At 33.0% G+C, this 25,189-nt stretch overlaps 3 protein-coding genes across 5 annotated transcripts in view; 2 read left to right on the top strand and 1 right to left on the bottom strand.

Moving 5' to 3' along the window:
- LOC142980066 (uncharacterized) overlaps positions 1 to 17,706 on the top strand; it is a 38,562-nt gene extending 20,856 nt beyond the window's left edge. For both annotated transcript variants that reach the window (XM_076125348.1, XM_076125349.1), the window contains exons 2-10: positions 4,984 to 5,193; positions 5,581 to 5,743; positions 8,348 to 8,529; positions 8,836 to 9,020; positions 9,248 to 9,432; positions 10,773 to 10,935; positions 15,854 to 16,128; positions 16,931 to 17,058; positions 17,646 to 17,706. In XM_076125348.1, coding sequence (XP_075981463.1) covers positions 4,984 to 5,193; positions 5,581 to 5,743; positions 8,348 to 8,529; positions 8,836 to 9,020; positions 9,248 to 9,432; positions 10,773 to 10,935; positions 15,854 to 16,128; positions 16,931 to 17,058; positions 17,646 to 17,692 — 1,538 coding nt within the window. In that variant the 3' untranslated portion in view covers positions 17,693 to 17,706. The remainder of the gene's footprint in view (positions 1 to 4,983; positions 5,194 to 5,580; positions 5,744 to 8,347; positions 8,530 to 8,835; positions 9,021 to 9,247; positions 9,433 to 10,772; positions 10,936 to 15,853; positions 16,129 to 16,930; positions 17,059 to 17,645) is intronic.
- The window catches only part of LOC142980068 (zwei Ig domain protein zig-8-like), a 505,717-nt gene that overhangs the window by 153,508 nt on the left and 327,020 nt on the right, over positions 1 to 25,189 (bottom strand). The gene's annotated exons all lie outside the window — the stretch shown is intronic.
- LOC142979826 (synaptic vesicle glycoprotein 2B-like) overlaps positions 20,518 to 25,189 on the top strand; it is a 35,603-nt gene continuing 30,931 nt past the window's right edge. Inside the window, exon 1 of the mRNA XM_076125014.1 lies at positions 20,518 to 20,673. Coding sequence (XP_075981129.1) covers positions 20,574 to 20,673 — 100 coding nt within the window. The 5' untranslated portion in view covers positions 20,518 to 20,573. The remainder of the gene's footprint in view (positions 20,674 to 25,189) is intronic.

Raw genomic sequence — 25,189 nt, forward strand, 5'->3', positions numbered from 1 at the left:
AATCTTTTCTCTACACAAGAAAGCTCGATATTTGGGTACCTCACGAGCTCACTGAAAGAAACCTTGTGAACCGTGTACTCATTTGTGATTCTTGAAGCCAAAGAGATTTTATTACAAGTTCATACATACTATAATGCGAAAAGACTTTTTTCCCGACCTAATAGAATATCTGTAATAATAGCTTCACTTTATAATTATAGCCACACTTACCCCAAAGTCCTTGAAACCCTAGTTGTAGTGTCAGTAGCAGGTTTCAAAGTCTACGTATCAAATATTACGTTCAGAAACAACTGGCTAACTTTGTGTTAGTCTAAATTTACTTGAGGTTGTACATTTCATTAATAATTAAATACTTTGGAAACAGAGGCTTAATCCAAACTGAGGACGGCGAGGGAAAATCGCTAAGTTTCAATTTTTAATTCGTAAAGCGCTTTTATAATGTTCAACTTTTTTATTTATTTTGTAGTGTTATAGTTTAATTTGTAGCAATCGTTTTTTCTCACACTAACCTAGAGTGATATTTTGTTAAATAATTTGCTTGGTTTTAAGAAAATATCTTGCTGAGTTATCATTTTCAAGTTCATCTTTCAATCAATAATGATAGTTTTTATAACCGCCATCCATTTTAACCGTTGCATATCAATAATCACCAGGTTACGAATTCGTATAAAACAATTCATGTTTTTTTAAATTATACATATAATCCAAAATAATATTTCCGTTTCCCACAGAAGTAACAATTCATAATAATAAACCATTCAACCACCAAACCATCTAAATAAACAATCCAAAAATACAATTCACATTATATATTATTTACTAAAAATTAACGACTCATAGAAAAAGGCGGGTAGAAACGCAATTTAGGGATCAAGCATGTTGACAATCGGTCATCATAATCCCAAGAACTTCATATAAAATTTAGTTTAGCATTACATTTGGGGCCGCCATTTTGTAGCAAAAATAAGATTGGATGCATAAAAACTAATGTTCCGCCTTTGTAAGACGGTTCTCCCTTGTAAATATTTGAAAGGGTACAAAAGTTTATTTTTGTAAATTAATATTTGTTTTTGTTAAGATATTGTTTCGTTTTTTGCATCGATCGAGGGTGTTTTCTGTGTTGAAAGAGATTTAAAAAACTGTGAGATATTTCATGAGACTAAGGTTACTCGGCAATGCCGCTACAAAGTGTATTCTTTACTAACATTTATAATCTTGCAATATAAAATTTCAGCATTAAAAACTTGCGACCACAAATATGCAAATAAAAAAAGAAATGCAGACACTATGATCAAGATCTGTGTTATTAGAATTTATTTGATTGTGCCCCTTTTAATGGTATTTGACCTGAGCGTCTTCGTGCTTCTTAAGTCATGTAAAGAGATGGTCCCGGATATAATATTGTCAAATAGAAAAGTGTTTTGCCTATATACTGTAAATAAAGGAAGAAATAAATAGCCAACAATTGTTTACCTCCGTACAAACGAATGCTACCCTAGGTATCCTGTTTAATTAAATTCGCTAAACGTTGCCGTAAGATCTCTTCGCGTTGCTAGACACAGCAGCAATAATTCAATTTCTTGAAGGTATTTCATGATTAGTTGTACAAGAAAAGATATTTCTTGTAACAACATTAATTGCCTAGCTAATTATTATTAAACGTAAATAAATAATACAATATATAAAACAGAACCAAATTTTAGATTGTGCTTGAAAAAAGGTCTTCAAAATATGAGATAAAAAGTAGGCTACGTTAATTTAATTCATAAAATAAATAAAATTTTCTGTTTCTGTGCTTATGTCATTGCTTCATAAATAACAATGACAGAAAATTTTAATTTATTAAGGCACGTTTTATATATAGCACATTCAATATTCAGAATCGTGATTTTCCACAGCCGGTACTATCGAGAATCTGACATTTAAAAATTTACTTCAAAATTAGTTTCCACGACACCCGCTTGAGGCGCTGACCGATTTTCTTACAAATTTGTCGATAATTAGCCGGTTGACGGGTGTTTATTGTGGTAGATATTCGCGCTTCGGAATATTTTCAACGTTGTATTAGGTACCTAAATTGCTAGCTTGTCAATAAATAAACGTCTTGTAGGAACTATCAAGTAAATTACACTCAACAATAACAAATAACAAAGATCAATATAACAACATACAATAATTGCAGGGATCGGATCTTCATTTTATTTATTATTTCTTTTCGGTATGTTTCGACCAAATTAACTTCGGATAACGGACGTCCTTATCAGCGTCGTAACATTCATCCTGCGCGGATTGGGTCGACCTTTTTGATTTTATTTCTTTCAAAATATTCCAAGGGATTTGTTGTTGAAGTTCTGTACTGTATTTATATTATTTATGATGATTTAATGTATGGATAAAGCAAAAAGAATTAGCACTGATCGCAGCATGTGTCATTATGTAATAAAAAAGAAATATATTATTATGTCTGCGAACACTGAAACATTTTATTTGTGCTTTTCGGTATGTAAACGGACATTTAATTATTGCACTTAGTCAACAATAAATACCTACCCTGCGATTGTAAGATTATTTTTATAGTAGTAAGCAGTAGCCATTTTACTAATTTAATTGATAAAAATACTGTCGAGTGTGAGATACATATTTTTGCTCTTGACTATTCCTACTCCCGCGAAAGGCTAGCAACATTTTTAGTTTGTTCTGCGCATAACTTGAACCAAAATCTGGTGTATTTGTAGGTAACTGCGAAGCTAAAGGTTTTTTTTAAAAAAAAAAAGGTCTATACCTAATCATAATTTATTTATATCTGCGTTCATTTTGAACAACATGTTATGGAATTCCTATTTATTGATAATGTTAAGCAGATGTTATTGAGCCCTGCAAACTATTTGGCGTCACCTTCATGGTAACGTAAAGAAAACATAGTATATGTAATTACAATATTTATTTTTGATAATATTCTCTTATCAAAAGCGTTAATTTACGTTAACAAAAACGTAATTACAATATGAATATTAATGAAAATTATTTATAGTATTGTCTTAATTATTCTATACAGATTAATTACTGAAGTCCGAATTTTTATAATATATAACAATGACGCTCATTACTAAATTATTGATTCACGTCAAGGTCAGTTTTAATAAAGACATCTATTATCAAATTGTAAAATTAATCACTACAAATCATAATAATATGTGTAAACAGGCTTACACGTGGTTGTATCAGTTGTATGCCTGTTCAAGATAAACTTTAAAATTACTGAAGCGCGATTATATAGTCGGTGCTATAAGGTATCGAACGTTTGACATTTAAAAATGTACTGTTAAAATGGTACCTAAAGCGCCCGCTAGAGGCGCTGATCAGGTTTTCAAATAAAATATTATGTCGATAACTAGTCAGTTGTCAGTAGTCGATTGTAGTAGAAAATCGCCCCACTACTGCACTATACAGATTTATATTGTATACTCTTGATGAATTAGCATGTTGTCATCTTTAATTTATCCAAGTATTGTGCGAATTATCTGAATTAAGATGATGATTGTAGTATCAATAATCAGACGCTGACTTCATTAAAAAAATGTCTGCTTTATCAAAATTAACTGTAATAATATTTTAGGCTACCACATTGAAATTAAAATAAACTTAATTAGCGGCAACAAGAAAAAACATAGCATGTCTCTAATCATCGGAAAACTTCGGCTAGGTACTTGCTCTGTTTATCTACAGCACATTCGGTTTGATCGGTCCATGTTGGGACACCGCAGTTGGACCACACGCCGATGTCAAATTACGTGGACCTCACACCGGCCGTATATAGAAATCTAGCATACGACGCTGCGCCAAATTTAGCGTGTATTTATACTGAGCTGCTATAAAACTGAAGGGATCAGCGAAATTTGTACTCTGATTTCGAAGAAAATTAATGTGTTTGTTTATGATTATCATAATTATTGTTTTTTTATTAGATAAGATACATATTATTACATTATTTTAATTGGTAGATCAATTTTGTATTCAGATGAAGGTGGTTACAACACCAAAGAAATAAGAACTTAAAACCTAAATGGGGCAACTTTTTCTAAAATTTGATATTGTATTCCCAATTACGGAAGTTTTAAATTACAAAACTAATAGCACCTTAATGAGATTTTAAGATTCTATTCTTAGCTACTACTAATTAACATAATAAGTAATCTTATAAGCCAGGATATAGATAAGGCTTATTCTACTTTAGTTGAAAGCAACAGTCTATTCATAAGTTAATCATTTAAAGGCTTGCCTGTGCTCAGACTATCGGTAATTGATTGGAGCTTCTTATAGGAATCTGTTAACTAATCTAATTTGCCTTCGTCGTTAAGCTTTGCTCAAACAAGTTGTTGGATGAAAGAGGAAATACTAATGCAGCTAAAGTTAATGAGCGGAGAATGTTTAATAATACTTATTATAAAATCACAAAAAGTGGGACACTAAAGGTCCAGGGGGCTATAACGGATCTTAGATCATTTGTATTTCCCTTAGATTATACTGATTATAGTGATTAACATGTCACGTCAAAGTAGTACGTATTAAATTGTGGCTATCAATTTGACGTACTCTAGTTGTCAACTGACATATATGATAAGCCTTCTGGTCAACGCATTACTGCCCTACTGCTGGATCAGAGTCTCTTATTAGAATAAAGGAAGGTTTGCCTTGAGTCCACTCTAGCTTGGCGAGCTCAAGGTCTACCCACCCCTATACGGCTATCGACTACCGACAAGGCTAGCTATTGAGAAATTTTATCGGAATTCTATTAAGCGCCTCTACCGGGCTTCGTAAGAACAATTTTGGCAGTACATTTTAATGTCAAACTCTCGATACTAGACTGAACTCTGAACTCTTTCGTCTTATTTTTATTACCGAAAGAAAATTCTTGGCTCCATTATTAAGCAATTTGCTAGCGCAACGTCTTCAACTTAAACTGACGTGGCCCGTTATTTTCAGAGGCAGTTACCCCGATGCAAGAAATAAACAAAGCGCTGGAGGCGTGTAAATTCGGCCGCTTTCACGTCAGACTTCTGTTCACCGCTTTTGTTGGCTTCATTGCTATAACTCTTGTTACGAATTCAACGTCCTATTTACTCCCTAATGCTGAATGCGACCTTAATATGAATTTGAAGCAGAAAGGGGTGTTGAGTGCTATGCCTTATTTTGGTAAGTCAGTTTTTTGTAAGATTTTGTAGTTGTAATTTTTTGTAAGAAAATGCTTTGTAATACAAGATTGAGGGTGAGTTGACGATTTTTTTTATTTTAACCCATGAATGTCCCACCGCTGGACCTCCTTCCAAACGAGGGAAGGGTTTAGGCTTTGAGTCCACCACGCTGGCAAAGTGCGGATTGCGGACTTAATTGAAGAAAGATTATAAAAATTATAATTGCTGAATTTTGATTTCTAAATTACTTAGTATGAACCGTTTTAGTCCGATCCATATTTTCGCAACAAATTTTATCAAGCGTTCGTCAAAAAGCTTCATTAAAAAAGTTTTAAAACGGAACGTATATAATTATAGTAATGGTTAATTTATGTCATCTCTTTTTCAGGCATGTTCATCTCATCTATAATAGCAGGATTCCTGACTGACACATTCGGAAGAATATTATTTTTAAGGATAGGCTTCGGTAGTTTATTCTTCTTCGCGTTGTTATCAGCTTCAAGTCAAACGTATACGATGATAGCGGCCGCTAAACTAGGGGAAGGAATTTCGTAAGTATTTTCTAAATTATTAGTTTCCTTACTTGCTCTGAGTGTTTTTTAAACAGTTCTGGAAGAAATGCAAAGCCTCACGTTTAGCCAGTGTTGTGAACTAAACCTATCTCATGCTGGGCTAAACTCTTTGAACAGAAGTGGGACAGTGATTAATGAGTTGATTTTATGTTATTTTTATCCCATTGCTTTCCCATAGGATAATCTATCATATTCTCATTCTCTATTATATCATAACCACTACCATAGAGTACCTAAGTTAGATCTTAATATATCGCATTGGTCAAGTACTGGTGATGGACTCTTTGCCCCTTATAAGAACTATTGAAATATAAAGTCTTTTAGATCAGACTTTAATACAATTTGTATAGAAAAGAAAAATATTCCGAAAAGAAATCAACAGCAAAGCAAAAACGTATGTAACCGCAATACAAATCGTAAAACGTAGCAGTAATGCTACTAGATTCTACTCTTATAAAACTTTAATAGGATATTAAAGAAACTTTATTTCAAAACTCAGGTGTAACCAGGTTATCTAAACATCAGTTAACGAGTGTTAGCCGAACGGATGTTCTGGCAAATTGTGTAGAAACACTTTTACCTGTAAAACCGCACTTAGCCCAAAGTATGTAGGTTACTCGGAGCAATGTTGAAAACGCTGAACTTTAAAACACCAACGTACCTGAAATAATAAAAGAAAATGGGCTTAGAGACTTTGTTTTTGAAACAGATTGAGCTTAATATTAAATAATAATACGTTTGCTACAAAGTATTCTGGGATAATACTAGGTTATACTTTCAAATCTGTTAAGTTGTAGCAATAGACTTGACCTCTTTTGTCTGGGATTAACAGTGCAAAATGATCAATTCCTTCCACCTCTGTCTACACTTAATATCATTCATGTAGCTATTGAAATTATATTAATGTTACGGTTACAACTGTCACAATTTATCAGCATTAAAATTGTTTCTTTTAGCGACATCTAGTTGCATTTTTAGAACTAACAAGGAGACATTCATATTTGTTTAGCAAATGGTTTCAAAGCCTTATTATAGTTGAGTCCCGATACTTGAATTTTGGCAAATGCAAGTCTTAAGTTTATAGTAGTAATTTAAGTTACACTAGTAACCGTAGTGGTAAAGAAAACTATTCTTCATCTCCTTTAACCGTGTTAGACTTATCCAAGCTGCCTGAAAGCGTTTCACTTCCGCCATAACAAACGAAAACCAAATACTCAAAGTAAACGTAACAGCGTCTTTATCAGTTGATGACGCAGAATTGTTCAAAGCAAATAAACCGCAAGCCGAGATATCAAAGTGGGGTGTTAGTCCCACATTTTCCGTCGATTCAGCTTCTGCTCACCTCAAAAGGAAAACGACCGTAAAGATAAGCAATGCTACAAGTAGTTGGGCCATCGCGGCCTCTTTTGACGGATTCAGTAGAGCGAATAGATAACTAAGCAAGCCAGTATTTTTCTTTCATTTCTAAAATGAAAACTTTTAAACAGAAAATGATAATGAATTTAGAATTAAGTTTTATTTTTCTCGTGGTTCTTGTAGCTTCGAGCAATGCTTAATTGGGTAGTTAAATGAATAATTGTAGAAAATGAACAAGAATAAATAATTAAGGTGGCTAAATGCATAATTAGAGCAAAAGATCGTTGCGATAAAAAAGGATTTAAATTTATTTTGCCACTACGGCTGCTTTTAGTTTAGTTTTACTCGAAGCAAATTTGCAAAATAACATTCTGACGCAAGACTATAAAATATGTGCTTTTGAATCTTAATTCTACTGGCGCCATTGAATATTGTGTAACCACGTATTATAAATATGTATATTCGCATATTAAAATAATTTCTCGCAGCCACATAAAATCCTATGGCAACAATTATTTCATAGAAAATTCGATGACCAATCTAAAAGCAATGCTTTTAAAACTACTACAATATTTTAATAGATCTGCAGTACACTTTTAAAACAAGCCAATAGAAATCAATATAGCTACTCGTATACAAAACGCATGTAAATAATCGTGTAGTATTGGTCCAGTCCGTTGCAAGTTGGTAACGTGCCCAGAATTTTGACAGCATTATTACCTTGGCCGGTATTGTACTACCCTACTTCAATGATTCAGGCTGGCTGTGATATATTATGTGGCTTGTAAGCTTGTGTTTAGACGTTGCTCATCTGTTGCCAGATGTTCTAAGTTGATGGGTTTATTTTGGAAGGGAGTATCTCACTACTCATGATCACAAAAGTATCCTCCCTACTTGGTCTTCTGATAATTATTGGTCGTTAGGTTTTGTGAAATCAATCGTAGTGAAAGTATATGTGCCGTTTGAAGCGCTCTCCTACAGTCCTTTGCATTCTGGTATCTAGAAGTCTTATATGAGGGGCATAATGAGTTTATTAGTTTTAGTATTATTTGTCATAACAGTAGAGACACACGTTGCTGAATTTAAATTAAAAAGCATTATCTTTGTATCTTAGGTCCAGGTCTTCATACCAAAAAGCCCTTACGAGTTATGATCATTAAATGCTGCATTATTTGCGTTTTTACAACAATTGTTTATTGTAATTACTGTTTATTGATTTTATTTCAGAATGGCTATATCTGCCGCGGCTATTTCTTCCATCACGTGTGAGTTCTGTCACCCTGGTGTCAGGGATCGTGTGATGTTATGTCAGTCGTCTTTCTCTGCTATGGCTCAAATTCTTAGCCCGGCTATGGCTTGGGGTCTACTCACTCGGAGTTGGGAGATGAGTTTCTTGGGCGGTGGTTATGGTAAGGGAATGTAATAACAATTTATAAAAATTTGCTTAATCTTCACCTTTTTAATAAATGTTTTTGATTGACAATGAATTCAGTTTCGCTTATTTTTATTATGCAATACTTTATTGGGTCTTTATCTTTAGTTTTTTACAAAATCAGAGATTTGGAAATATTGGATAGTAATCATTATTATATTACCATAAGCTCTATCTGTAGAATAAGATAAAGAAACATAACCGAATTATTAGACTTCTCCTGAAACCCTGTTAAGTTTTGTGGCAGTAGAGAATAGTCATAATTTTATGGTTTTTTTTTCAGTACTTAAATCATGGAACTTCTATCTTTTCGTAATGTCGTTCTGGTCACTGGTTGCTTTTGTTCTATTCTCAATGTTACCAGAAAGTCCCAAATTCTTGGTGACGCGCAAGAAATTTTTGGAAGCAAGAAATGTATTAATCACAGTTTATACAAAGAACACTGGAAATAATGCTGAAAGTTTTCCGGTGAGAACAAGATTTTTTCACATTATGCATTAAAAATTGTGTTTTAAAAAGACTGGTTTTTTTTAAGAAATCGCAATGTTTAGAGGGGACTGGATAGCCAACCAAATTGTTTAAGCCGTTTAATGATTCGGTTCAAATCGGTGATCGAAGTATCTAGAAGTATGTGTGTACGTTACATGTATTTCTTTAACTATTTGCCATCAATATTATAAGAATTTTCTTTTCAGTATTACAATATATTCGACAAAGAAATAAAAGAAGGAACGCAGACGAAGAATCCCGAAGTAGATGTGTTTAAACAATTTCGAGCTGACATTGTGGGTGGTTTGAAAAACATGAAGCCGTTGTTGCAAAGACCGTTGATTTCTTATTTAATAATTATTGCGTTTATGCAACTAGTTATTGTGGGCATGTAAGTATAATTACTTATTTTTTCTTTTTGTTGGTAGCTTTAAGAAAAGATAGGATTACAATGACATAATTATACAGTCAGGAGCAAAAATATGTACACTGATTGTACACTGTCACATTTTCAATCGTACTTTTTATATAAAATCATTTTACTGCAACTACAGCACAATTTAATTGTTACTATGAGTCAACAGTAGATTGAAGTGAGAAAACGTAGTCATTTTACTATTTTTTTTTTTGATAAAAATGTGACAGTATGCATACCTATTTTTTTTGCTTTAGTTTTGAACCAATTCCGAATCTTATTTACCATTAACACAAAGAAGATGTGTAAAAAGAGGAAAAAGGTGGTTTATTTTTACTCGATTTAGTTAACACGTGTTACATAAAAACAGTCCAAGTAAAATGCAAGAGAGCACGGTTTCTATTTGATGATGTTTTATGCAAATGTTTTACTAAAAAGTCTTCGCTACGTGTCCGCTGCCGCTTTTTGCAGACACGCACGTAGCAGCAGTGCATGCCACGTCTATAAATTATAACTTTATTATTTACATGACTGTACCCTGGACTGTATTTATTTTAAATAAAAAATATACTGTGATTTTATATATTTAAAGCCATCGTGTCAGATATATAGCCCAGTTTCTCCACGTTTTGGTTAAGCATCAGAAAAAATCAGATTGTATAAGAGGTGTATTTTTCCAATTACTTACATTATGTATATTTGCTGTCATTTTATTTAGCAGATAAGTTATCTGTCACTTATTTATACAGTCATAGTGACACTGGCTACTAATGTATTTTCAATTCAGAAATCAGTCGATTGTTATTACACTAGGAGGCGCTAAAATAATTTCGTATCAAAATTCGCAAAAAAACATCTTGTTAGCGTTAGGAAATCGATCTCATTTCTTTTTTCTTTGTAAACAAAATATTTTACAGCCCGTAATAAAATAAAGTACTAAACAAAATTCTTTGCGTGGGATTTTACTTTGCAGTACAGGTTTTCACCGCGAACTCAAAGGGCAATTTTGCTTCAACCTATTTGACCTCGTTCACAATTTTATTTTTTCGTAAATTCCACGTCAAAGGCTCAAAGCTGAAACCTTATTCCCTCACCTGGAGTGAACTTGGCAGACAACGCAGACAGATTAAATGATACTTACAAATTAAAATTCAAGCTTAATTTGTATGAAACCGTATCTATAATTATATTCAGAGAACAATTTACTCTATTTCACACACAGTAGAGTTGAAAATCGCGTGCAGTGAAACTGCTGGGTAATTTTCATATGAAACGTTTTGATCGAACGGTACTGATAAAGAATGGTCATTTTTTAGGTACAATGTGCTCAGACTTTGGTTCCCACAATTATCTACGATCGTCGAACATTATAAATTAGATGGAAATCAGAATTTATGTACGTTACTGGACAGTTATACGGCTAGTGAAAAAACAAGGCTTTCAAGGATATCAGTGAATACCACTGAAGTATGCGTACCGGTAAGTTTTACATTTGTTTCCTATTTCTCTGATTTATTCGTTTCAGATAAACTATATTTTTTGATTATGGATATTTGTTGCTCTAGTATTATCCAAACGTCATGATTTGTTAACTCATATTTTGGTTGCGATGTTTCTTGTTAAGGCTATTTTTGCATAGCGAAATAATATTACAATTACATTTATTTTTTGTCATAACCTCAACAAAAAAATTATGGATTGTGACAAAAAAATTTTACTCTCTGAGGTATTGAGTATTAAGCGAAGTCTTTCTGAACCACATGTATCAATACGTATCGGTTCAAAGAGTTATGGATTGTCAATCCATTAGAAAAAAATATAGGAAGTTAAAATTAAAATCTGTTTACCTTCTTTTTGTCATATCCATGTCTACAGAAATGTGAAAACTGAATTTAAGTCCCGATTTCTGTTTCTTCATAAGTATAAAATAGCTAATCAATTAGCTAGGAATTTCGACAGTTCTTTTCATAAATTTGATCTCACTTTATCTTGAAGATAGGTAATCTGGTACTTATTCGTAAGCTACGATACTTACCCGAAATATTTCCAATTATTGTTCGATATTCGACTAATTTCCTGTGATTACAAATCCTTTGACTATAGCGTACCAAGAATTAGTAGGTAATAATATTCACAATATAATTCAGCATTGGTTCACTATCAGCCTCTGAATAGTAAATCAGTTCTGTGAATACCTACTCTAGATATTGGTTACATTTGTAGTTATAAACCTAAATTAACTATAAGTATACATACCTATACTTTGAGTAATTTTTAGTGGAATGTTTTGAAATTTTGATATTATGTTGAGGTTTTGACAATAATTTATAATAAATTGTGATATTATTTCGCTATGTAAAACAAAATAAATATTTACAAAATGTGTCGTTTGGATAATACTAGAGCAACAAATATCCCTTATCAAAAATACTATATGAATTATAATAATTTTTATATGAAAAATTTGTGCTGCATACATTCATTATTTACTGAAGTCCAGTGATATAATAATGTAATTTATGTTGTTAAAATAATGAGACATATTTATTTATGATTATTTCAAGCAAATTATGGAAATAATGATTTGTAAACATATTTTTGTAAAATATTGGTTCTTTAAATTACAAAAGAATTTTGGGTCAAAATGTCTTGGGTCTCCTGTGTTTTTGAAGTCGTTTTAAAATAACTGTAGCTACACAACATGTTTTACTTTGTCGCTGCTATTAATGATTATCTATACAAAAACTACATAACTTTCCCGGGATATCAAAATTAATCTTATAAAAAAGCAAGCCAGTAAATAACTCATCTACTCGAAGTGAAGAGATTGATATATGATACTTTACTGCAGTTTCTCGTTTGGATGTCGATGATGGGTCGCCCTAGGGATCCAAATTGAGTTCCGGAGAGAAAATATATCGTATTTAGGGCGCGGCATACTGACAAGCTATAAAGTACAAAATATTATGATAGGAAACTATGTATAAGCAAATGGTAATATTTGCTTGATAGTAAACTATGTATAAGCAAATATTACCATTTGCTTATACATAATTTACTAACATAATATTTTGTAGTTTATTAGTAGTAAGTTAATTAGATTATTTTGAAAGACGACAAGAGAGCTGTGCCGTTAAAATGATGATCCTAATCTGTATTGTATTAAACTAGCTTTAATTTCAGTGTTTCGTATTGTGAACTTATTTTACTATTTAGTGAATTTATTTTCAGTTTACTATTTGTGAACTTAGTTAGCACGCGGCACCATCCTCATTTTTATTTTGATAAAATAGCTACGGTCTTTCTCAAGATAAAATGTTACCTTATAATTTATTACCTAAATTAGTCCAGACGTGTTCACGTTAAAAAAGAACAAACAAAACATCAATTTACAAATTCTATTCCGTGTTTTTGTTCTCAAGCTATAAAATATCTGCTCGCTTATATCTTGATATTTAACACCGCCCTTATCCCTGCTATGATTTATCATAGTTTCTTCCAAAAACGTTCCGGCCAGTGTCAATTGAGTCACACATAAACATACTTATATTTGAGTGACTATGGACTATTGGTGGGAATAGACATGTGGGGAAATCATATCCAGCAAAGTATGATCTCAGATTCCTTTCATAGAAAAATGTGAAATGTTCTTTTTTGTATTTTTTTGCAATTCCTTTCTATGCATCAACGAACAATATTGTGATGTGATATTATTCAAGGCCAAAATGTTTCGTTCTCTGGTTAAGTTTTCATTGTTTTTTTAAAATAAGAGTGTGGTGACGTATAGAATGATCTTTAAGACATTAAATCAATATCAAAATTAAATCATTTATTTATTTAGGTGAAATATTGACACTTATGATAGTCGTTACTATTCCTGAATCTACCACTAGCTCGGAAAGGGGGTAGAGCTTTATGAGACTAGTTACCTGAATTATAGTAGATACCTTCATAGTAGATGATTGATTCATGAAATGCCGGAGTCCTTATTATGTGATGAAGCTACATTTTATCGTAAGAAAAGCATCCTTTTCGAATTTTTTTTCTAGATATTCAGCGAGAAACATAACATACTACTTTTCAATACCTACCATCTTACGAGCTTTTATTATTTTCAGTAGTCTAAAAGATCATGATTCTGACTCAATTCTGAACTATTTCGGCTCCGCAGCAACAATAGTTTTTAATATAAAACATTACACTCCCCTTTGAAGTAACAAGCAACAGCAAACTAAACTTAATAACGGAAACTTCCACTCAAATCTGTTCTGTCAGTCACGTACTTTAGTCAGCTATAAATTATACTATTAAGCATCTTCGGGTTATTCCGGCGTGGGAGTAAATCGGTCTACTGGTATTGTAATGAGCGAGTTATTGCTTGACTTTGTAGCCTCTGGATTATAAGGTGACAAGGATTTTAAGGATGTTTTAAAAATGTCGCGACTTGTAGCAAAATTCTGCGTAGTCTGTACTGTCGAGTATCGAGAGTTTGACATTTAAAATGTACTGATAAAATAGTTTCTATGTCACCCATTAGAGGCGCTGTATTTATTGACAGATAGCTGGTTGTCAGTAGTCGATATTAATAGAGACTCTTTTTGGCTTAAAATTACGTATTTATCTTGTTTAAAACGCGCTTACACTAGTCAAATGTAGGTCAAGGACTCAGCATTACGTCAAAAACTGTTTAAAGACTTGAAACTCAAAGTGAAGACGCAGCTTTCTGATCATAAATGATTTGCATCAGTAGGTCTAGATAGCTCTGAAAGGAATATTAATATACCTATTTTCTAGAAGGTAGATAAATGCTTTATCGGTAAAACCCAGATTCCTGCAACGACCTCAATCTAGACAGTTTATTCTTTTACCTTATCGCTATAATCCAGGTCTTCACCACAAATTCAACCAACAAAACCGTTCGCAAAGCATTCATCATTTTATCCGACTCAATTTAGCAGAAGTTTTTTACTAGTCTACCTAGACAATCCATCAAGAACCGCTACAGCGATTTCAATCGGTTCCACCGTAGTCTGGTTCTAACGAAAAAAAGGAATGTTTTATGTCAATAAGATGTCTACCAGTTGATTTATATACAAGTCCCACGCGAACCACGTTGCGTGCAAGAGTTAGTTTGTACAAAACGGCGGATAGCGGAAGCTCTAATGTGTGGATATGACAATGAAACCTTCTTTTATTGTTATAATATACAGTTTGCTTGTGATTTCCTGTTGTTTTTTTATTGCTGTTGTTGGGTGATTAGTTATTTATTAGGTTGTTCAGATTTATGTTGGAGTTATGAGACTTTTGGCCTTTTTATGTATGTTACAAGTAATCGTAATGATAGACGGTAGATAGGCGAAAATATTGGGTGCGTTTTATATTGTTAACACTTCTATATTCTAAACTAGATATTTTGCCTTACTTATCAATTTTACATTTTGTACAATAAGGAAGCAGCTTGTCTTTTCTTCTGTAGTCATCATTATTTTGTAATCATATTATCCAAATGCTAACTAAATAATTATTAATCGTCTCAATAAATTGTCTTTATTACCTTAAACTAGTCTGACATTTAAATCGACATCGAAATGTGGGGAGCAGTTTTTACAAAGCAGACGAAAAGCTACCACCAAAAACAAAAACAAGACAAAACTAGCGAAACAGCTTCAATTTACCCGCCCACAATACCTACGACCCCTCCATTAACAAAAAAACTTATTACCAACCCTTGTATACAACAATTATTGTTCTCGTTCTTTAATTAACAGTGATATATAAGTTTAAAGCTTAACCTTCCAATTAAGCCAAATGTTCCACTAATGGTCTAGCCACAATAGTTTTACTCTGTGTTCTCAAACTACCTTTAGAAGTACAGCTAGGCTTTGCCGCAAGCCCTTTGTGTTTTGACTTTTTATTTTAGGGCGTATTTACAAAGGTTTTTTTTGGCGCAAGTGACACGTTTTAATGATGTTAACTTTAAAAAAAACAGTTTTTTTTATTTGTTGTTAAAGCAGCAAAATAAATATATCATCTTTTAGAATTTCAACTGTCTGACTATCCCAGCTCAGTATAACAATCAAAGATACAGTCTGGTGACAGACAGATAGCGTAGTTTTTAGTAAAAGAGTTCTAGTTTTACCTTTTGGGTACGGAACCCGGTAATTTAAAAATTTTTGGGAAATTGTTTTAATTTTGGGGACATTAAAACACTACAAAAACAGACATGATGTACAACCAACTACTAACTTCACTCTCAACTTGTGTTTCGGGTCTGGTTCTACTTTGTGTCCATTGTTTGTATGTTAGTTAAAGTCCCCGCGACACAAACGCAATTTTTATTGCGGGAGTTGTCTTTATTAAATAAGATTTATGTAAAAAATAATACTATTTATTTCAGCACGTCAGCGGCACAGAAACCTACATCAACAGCATCATCATAGGCTTAGTCTGCATGGTGCCATACTTCATCAGTGGAGTGGTTGTCAACAAGGTCGGGAAGAAATGTCTCCTGATCTTAGCCGCAGTGATCAGTGTTGGCGCATTGTTGGGCATACGTTGGGCCAACTCTAAGACCACTATGGTGGCTTTGTTTTCTGTTGATATTGCTATCACACAGACAATGAAAAGTTTGAGCCAAGTCGTGTTGGTTGAAGTGTTTCCTACTACTATGAGGTAAGAATATATCGCACCCCCAATGCAATAAAGGCGTAAGCACCAATACATATGTTTTAAATTCCAGTTTCGAAAGTACAAGTATCAATATTTTTGTTACTCTAATTGCCAACGTAAAATGAAAAGTTTTTATACCAAAAAATGCTTTCATGACGACACATGTGATGAGGTAAATATATTGACAATGAATACATACATAAAATCAGTCACCCAGTTTATACCTACTACTTTTGTTTAAATTTGCATTCTATGAGTGATTTAGATATTTAACGATTTTTTATTATTCATTAACTTAATAATTCATTAATTTAATAATATGATTTAGTAAGTACTGTCTGAACAGCTGGTTTGCTCGATGTTATTATTTACTTTTTAACATATCATGTGACTGTCCAATTATTTCTGAACAGCTGTTTAAATAATATCAGATACAAATTGTATAAATATATTATTTGTGATTTGTTATTTAATCAGTTTTTTGCGTGACTTAAAAAAATGAGTGCGTTTGTTTATAAAAATAAGTGTATTTATATTAAGTATTTTTATATGTATTTTAAGAAAGTTGGTGTATTTTGGTTACGGCGTCTGAAATGAGTTTTCGTTTCATCGTTTACAATGTGAGTTCTCTGCCCTCTATTACATGAATAAGGGACTATCCCATTACCAAACACCAGTCACCTGGACCTGAACTGATATTTGCAGAAATCATAATCACTTAGTATAGTTGTCGTTCCCGTTGTTTTTATCAACCGCGCTACTGAGCCTGTAGTCTTGCTAAACTGTATCATTTTTTGTTTCACAGATCTCTTGCAATGGCGTTGGTGATGTTTGTCGCACGAGTCGGCACTCTGATAGGAAATATTGGATTCCCCATACTCCTCAACATGGGTTGTGAAATACCTTTCTACACCATGACTGGATTGATGATGTGTAAGCATAAAAAATACATTTTTTATAAAATTTAGTACCGTTTTAAAGGACTTGTTGCCTTAAAACTTGTTACGAAATCTTTTCTTATATTATGATAAAGTAGAATTTTATAAATACGAAAACATAGACAGACGACAAAGGACAACTAGACTCACACAGATTTTTGTTCTGTGGGAATCGAATTCACTACCTCTGCGCGGTAGTAGTGGTAGAAAAGGGGGGCACCTTAACCACACAAACGGCTTCAAAATATACTTTGTGGTTACTATAACCGTATAGTACTTCCCCTAAAATTCACTATATCAAACTTCACTAAGATATTTTGCTCTTAATAAAAGTCTTATAAAAGCTCAGCACATTTTCTGTGAAATATTTTGTTACTAAAGTAACAGTTAAGTGCCATTTGGCGTCAGAATTTTGTAGCACATTTTCTCTAAGTTGGCTGCACTGCATTTCGGTTTAGCTTCAGCTAGTGAGCAGCCCAATTCGGTATAAATCTGGATTGGACCGCGCTCAAGCCAAGCTACTAATTTGAGGGATTCAAAGTGGTTTTACGGATTTTTTTAACAGCTTTTTTTCTATTACAGGTCTCGTTGTACTGGCTTTATTCACACCAAAGAAAGAAGAGAGTTGAAATAAATTGTTTAGAAAATATACTTTTGTGTTTTATTGTCTACTTTTTATCACGAATGTTTTATTCACTATTAAAAACTTAAGAGTATGTAATGACGATTTAAAATAAAAGTCAACTGCTTTCGTGGTCCGATGGAATTGCAGATCGCAAAGTAACGGGTTCGATTCCCAGGTCAGACAAAGTGCTATAACGAACTTCCCGAATATTTATAGTTATAATCATTTGGTAAAACGCTGCTTGGCCAATCATATTGCATAAACTTCTGCATACACTTTCACTTAACATACACTCCCGATTCTGGCTACTATTATTTTTATTCCAGTAGCAAAACCCCTATAACTAAGACTTGTTGAACCTAAAATTGCTGAACAACATACGTTGATGTCACATTACAGGTATGCTTTTCACATGTCACTGAGGCTAAGTGAAATAACATTGTAAAGCGCCGTATGTTGCCAGCTTTATCAAATTGTGCTCTGGTTTACGAACAACGTTGGAAGCACACAGACACGTAGCAGTTTGTCTTCTAACTGTAGTTAAGGCTTGCATTCTGTATTACGTTTGTTACTAAAACTAGTTCAATTGTTCATTTCTTGAGACTTTTTTGTTAAAACACAGTTTCTTTATCGTTATGCATCACAAATTCTCCAAGATTCCTGGGAAACTACAAAATTGTAACTTTAAAGTTCACTAATTTAAAACTTATATCTATCAACCAATCGAATATAGTCATTTATTATACAGACACTGACTCCTATGTACAACTAACTGCGTAAATACCAAGACTGTTATTGTCAAGACACATAATTTTATAATTCACAATAATTATTGTAAATTTTTTAAATAAAAGTTTTCAAAGAGAAATGCGTGATTGCAAGTCACACGCCATTGTTTTCATCAAAATGTACATTTATAAGCAAATATGTATACATTGTCACAATTTTATTGGTATGCCTATTACAGCTAAAATGTAATTAAAAAACACATTCACTCAGTCTAAAATAAACGCGGAAAGAGAATGTTATTTATCCAATGACATCACAAAATTAGAGGCACGCGACGGAGGCTTCACTGTAAAATCTGAGCTAATTTTTATTCCGGCTGTTCGTGAAATCCACGTTTGTTTAAAATCAACGCCACGGAGACCGCAGCTAAAAACAGAGTACAATTTAAGTATTTTTGGGGAAATGCTCTGAAATGTTTATAGTGTTTTTGTATCTAGATATTTCTAGAGTGAATTCATTTGATGATTTTTACCGTTCTTGAGTATCAACAACCGAGTAGCTATCAAGAAATTCTGTAGGAAAAACTGACCGGATAGAAGACTTTATAAGTACTCATTTTTAAAGTGAGTTTAGATGTCACTCCTTTGATATTAACGAGTACCTACCAAGTGTAAGGAAAAATGCAATCAAGGTCAATGTCTATTTAAAAACATAATATGATATATATTATGTTTTTAAAAGAAAATATGCCTTAAAAGAAGTAAAAAAAATATGCCACTATACAGCTTTATCATTTAATGTTTAGTATGGTAACGATTAGAAGAAGGTTCCGAGTTTGATATTAGCACTTAATTTGATTTTTGTTTTGTTAACAATAGTTTAGTGCAGTTTGGAGATTAAAATAGGCACTCAATTTTTTTGTCGCAACGTAAACTAAAATATTTAAATCTTTATCTCAAATAGCTACAACACTGCATCACTCACTCGTGACTCGATCGCGAAAAAGTATCCACACAGAGTAAAACATGTATTTATAAATTTTTGCATATTTGCAACCAATTTATTACCACAAATTGTGCAATAACCTAAACATGACTTGCAAACTATACATATTGATATTAATGAAATCACGTTTGATAGCATTACGCATACATTTTCCTCCATACATACATCACGAATGTATTCCACGAAGTCACTAACAATTTTCACAAAATACACAATCAAAATCCCTAAATACACAGACAACTCGTGAATGAAGGAAACGACGTACAATTCAGTGGCAATCGCATTGACACAAGTGGTTATAAATATTATCTTTATTTGCTTATATTTTTTCTGAACCATTTTAGCATGACACTTCCATTTATGTCATACATCATTGTACAGGCCAACAACTTAGTAGAGAGTATTGCAAGGTGGTATACAAAATTCTGAACTTACAACACCACTGACCAACAGTTGAGTTTCTTGCTAGCTCTTCTCATAAGGCTCTTCCCCCTTTCCGGGCTAGTGGTAGATTCAGTAATTGTAACAACTATCATAAGTGTCAATAATTGACCTAAATTAATAAAATATGATTTGATTTTTATTGATTTTGAACAGACTTATGCAACTGGTGGTGGCCTATTTGCTACAGCTACATTATTTTGGACATATAATTAATAACTATTAGATGCAAACCCGGCTTCGCTCGGGTGAATTTTGCTACGACATTCACGGCAATTGCCGTAGCAGTAACACCACTTTTCAGGAACAGAATTTTCGCCAAACTACAACTAAAGCATTCAATATAGCGACTGCGGTCTATTTGTCAGTGCCATTAGAATTTACCGAAATTCTCCATAATCCAAATTTTGCGGATATTATGTTGTCGACTCGAAATCAATATTTTTATGTGTTGTTGTTCATATCAGGTTTCGATCGAGTCTACCGTGCCTATTGACGAAATTATTAATATAGATAATTTATATATAACGTGCTCTGCAAGACTCACTACTAAGTTGTGAGATAGTACATAAACGTCATATATAACGAGGGATCAAGATTAATTGGACGGTGTGACAAGGTCTTTGTCATCTTAAGTAAATTAATTACATCATATTAAATTATACTAAGATGTTATTACGGCAGTTACTAGAGACACGTTAAGGAGATATATGAGTGCGTTTACGGAAGGAATATTTTTTATTTATGGAATAAATAGAAATAAATATATTAAGATGAGTGAATTGGATTTGCCGGCTTTTGCTGAGGCTCGTAAGTTGTTCTTCTTAATATAAATCGTTGTTTTGGTGAGCTAATCGTTTTTATTCCATATTATTTATTATTTATTTATAAAATCTTTATGACACAGTTATTTAGTTGATGTCCCGCAAAACTGCCGACGCAGTTTCCCCTGTAGGAAAATTATGGTATTTAGAGTTCGGTTCATACTTTTAACCATTTTTTAAGTTTTAAAAGGACTCTATAGATATCGTGACGGTAATAATTCTTGCGAAACAATAGACTTTTATTGTTGGATCTGTGCCAATTAGGTGATTGTTAGAATATTCGAATGAAAATATAAAGAACGAAAGTAGACTTTTTCTCAATTTTTTCTTTATATACGCACGTAAGGTAAACAGTTTTGGTTAAATTCACCCTATTCTTGTACTGCGGTTTTGCTAGAATTTTCTAGGTTGAAGTGAAAGGAATTGTGGTTAAACACACGAAGTTTCGAATATTCGTTTTCTTTGAATTAGAATATACCTATAGTCTATTAGGTTTCTTAGATTTGTCGAACATGTTTTAGTAGCTCTACTGATTGTTATTCTTGGAAATAGATGGTATAAAAGTATGAGCAAATAAAATAGATACATTTTATATCGAAAATACATCATATTTTTTTAACTTTAAGTACTATATAAGAATTTTATAGATATCTTTTTTAAACGTATTATTGTCCCACCACTAGGCAAGAGTCTCGCTCCTGCACAAGAAGGGTAGGGAACCTTTACTCCACCACGCTGGTTCACTGCGGGGTAGACTATAAATCAATAATTTCAGTTATGATTTAATTCTACTGAAGTCACAGTTTTTGATCCATTAGAATGCAATTTTGTCTTCTTTTTAACAGATGATGTATGAAGACACATTTACCAATTTATTTTTTTTGCTGATCAAAATATTGACCCTACATAGATTTTAGTTCAGTTTAATATCAGCAGTCAGCCTGCGACCACGGCGAGAGCAACCTGCGCCGAAACGTTAGGCATTTTGAGGTAAAATGCGTGTTCGCGTTAATTCCCGTATTCTATACATAAAACATGCAACGCGAGAGTTTAAAAGTTATGATTATTATTATAGTTTTTAGGTACAGATTCCCTTTTACGACACGCTTATCGCTTATACTGTATTCTATTAATACACTGTTTTACTACTAGGATTTAGTCAGTCTAACTAAATTAGTAATTTGTTTGGTTTTAACTTTGAGTTTATTACGAACGCTTAAGGGATTTCTAGGAAATTTCCGGTTTAGGGTTTTAATAGGTCGGTAACATGGTGAAAACTTTTAAATTATAAATGTGATATAATTTGTTATAATTTCGACAGCCACTTTTCCGAATGAACTATAGGGTTCGCGATTCTATTAAAATATATTGATACAATTGATAATATGATTATTAAAATTATTATTGTTTATGTAAATTAACTTAATATGTTTCTGAAATCCTGTTATTAATGCTCTTGTGTCGTGGGGAATGTTACAAACATACAAAAAACGGGCACTAAGTAGAACCAGACCCAAAACAATTATTTGTGTATCGCACAAGTAATTGTTCCGTATGGGAATCCAACCCATGATCTCCCGCCGCAATAGTAGCGACGTGGTGCCCTAAACCACTCCACAGAGACAGTCACATATGAACTATAGCAACTCGATTAGCGACAAATGGTTTTTGTGCGGAAGGTTAGCTAGACACTTGTTTTATTTTATTCAAAAGATATTATATGCACTAAACGCGCTAATCAGCTATAATTTTCACGTGAATCTGAGCACTATACTCGGCTTTTCATTACAAAATGCAGTGTACATTCACAATACGTGTAATGATGCCGTAGTTCATCAAACACGTTAAATAACCTCTTCGGACGAGGTGTTCGGTCAAAGCGTACGTTTATTGGTTTCCAATGAATCCAAAATCAATTTCCAATGTGGTATGCTTTTGATTAGAGTTTCTAGAATTATGGAGTACATTATTTGGCTGTTGGGCTTATGTATTTTATATTTGAATATTGCTTAACCTCAGTATGTGTAGAAGAAGAGAATGTGTAGGTAAATGTGTGTGAAATATACCAGCGTTTTGTTATTTGCAATTTGAGTCTTATTGAACTAGGAGGGCGAGTCTATACTATATACTGGTCACCAAACTTTGGGCTACTTTATAGAATAAATACTACATATTATTATCATAATACTGCATCTATCTGTCTGTTCGTGATAAACTCAAAATTAACTGAACGGATTTCCATTCGATTTTCATCAATAAAGGCGTAACCCGCAACGCCAAAGTAAGCGGCTAGTCTATTATTAATTACAAATAATTAATAGCAAATACTCAAGAATCGAGAACCTCAACCTCAGCAGTCGTATTTACTGCTCAAAAAGCTAATCTATCAAATTCTATCCAGTATAGACCATTAAAGCAGACCGAACTACAAAATACACTCTCCTCAATAACAAAGTCGTGTAAATAGAGGAGGCTATTTTCGAGTGCTTTGAAGATTTATTTTGGATACACCTGGGACTAGGCGTGTGGTTCGAGATATTTTGATACGAGAGACTACTTTGTGACCTTATTGTGGGATCTGATTTATGTATTCCAATATTTAGTTGGTGTATTTTGGTTTTAGTGTAGATAGGTATATTATTTGTGAAAGGATATAGGTGGGATCGTAATTGAACAAAATATATGCGACAATTTAGAAGAGAGCCCTGACGATGCACGATTTCTATGGATTAAAAGGTAAAATTTCATGTTTGTTCAATAATAGGGAACCGCTGCAATCAGATAACTGTCCGCTGCATAAGTAAACGGGGGCTAACGCTTTAAATTATAACTTTTGTATACTTCTACTCTGTTGAAAGTTACATACAAGACTCTTTATTTAAGTGATATGACTTTTATAGGGATATATTTTTTTAACTAGTGATCATCATCATTGCGTACTCCCGCGTGTATCAAACTTGCATATCCCAAATCCTCAATCAATCAGCCGCTTCTGTCGTACACTTATGCAATTCACTAGTGATGACATCGACACGAATGTTATAAGCCTAAAGAAAGACCTATCTTTAGTACTTATCACACCTAGGTTACACCCGAAAATGTAGGCAGATGTATGGAATACACCCTAAATGAGATAAAAAAGAAACCTGTCTTTATTTGGGACCGAGGTAGCCAATCTAACATTACACTACATATTAAACAAACGAACAGACGAACACAACAAATGAACTCACGTATTTGGGTAAAACTACACCAATACAGCTACACACAGGCGTATTTGACGCAATGTTTAAACTAGTGACACACATTGCACCGATCCTTCTGGGTCAGATCTCCGTAGGGTACGAATATTCGTGTGATTGCATTTTACTTTGTGTCAGAGAAACAAGCTAATTGTAGTAGCTCGAGGGAGCTATTGTGTATCTCAGATGAGAAGAATTCAATAGTTACTAAGCTATGCGTTTTCTTCTTATATTACTAGTGATTTACGTTACGGCTTTGCCGTAACGTAAATCACTGCAATGTACTGCAAAGTAAGTTATCAAATGAATTTACCCTAATTGTCAACTGATATATCACGCATGATGTATCACAATGCCATGTATTTTTTTTTATCATAAAGTAAAATACGTGAATTACCGCGAATAAGCACTTTGCCATAAAATGCCGGACGTTTCGGCGCAAGTTACACTAACCATGGTCGTAGGCTGACTTTCACATTAACCAATAATTAAGATTTTTACTTCTTAATTGATTTGAGATCATATAACAGTTTCCTGTAATACCTAGTTTTTAGTGTTATCTACAACATTTATTTTATAATCGACAAAAACAAACAATTCCAAGCTGTGGCTAAAAATCTTCCCCGTGGAAGACATCAATCCTCAAAGTTTACGATTGACAGTCACGCTCATAAACCCTGAGTTACCGAGGGTGAAGTAATTACTGTGTCATAATATTGTGCAACCTTTAAAGCTTCTCTTGTAGAGGAAGCGATGAAAATTAAATGTTTTCAACAAAGAAATTCTTAGAAGAAGTGTTCTTTGTGTTAGAATAATCACAGTAGGAGGAGTTATCTGTAGTGTGATAGATACTGCAAATGGAAATAAAGTCAATGACTGATGTAAATAGTTAAATAGAAATAGTTACCTATTAGTCGATCTATGTGGATTTTCTACTGACCCACGTTTATCTGACAAAATTGAGAAGATATTGTTTTAAAAGTTAACAACAAGCTACACCATAAATGACACATTTGTCAGCTCCATAATCTGTTTAGTTAGAGCAAACCTATGTCTCTCTTAAATTGAGCAGGTAATTGAGAACTTTGCTGTTCAGAATTAGTATGTAAGTGAAACATAATCATTAACTCATTTTCTTTTTCTCAAATAAAAGTGAGATTCAAAATGACTGCAATAGTGGTTATGTGCATAAAAATTAAAGACAGGCTCTTTGTAAAAGGCAGAACAATAAAAAAACGAAACTTCTTTTGCCAAACCATC

Source organism: Anticarsia gemmatalis, chromosome 17 (assembly GCF_050436995.1).
Source record: "Anticarsia gemmatalis isolate Benzon Research Colony breed Stoneville strain chromosome 17, ilAntGemm2 primary, whole genome shotgun sequence".
Taxonomy (NCBI): Eukaryota; Metazoa; Arthropoda; class Insecta; order Lepidoptera; family Erebidae; genus Anticarsia; species Anticarsia gemmatalis.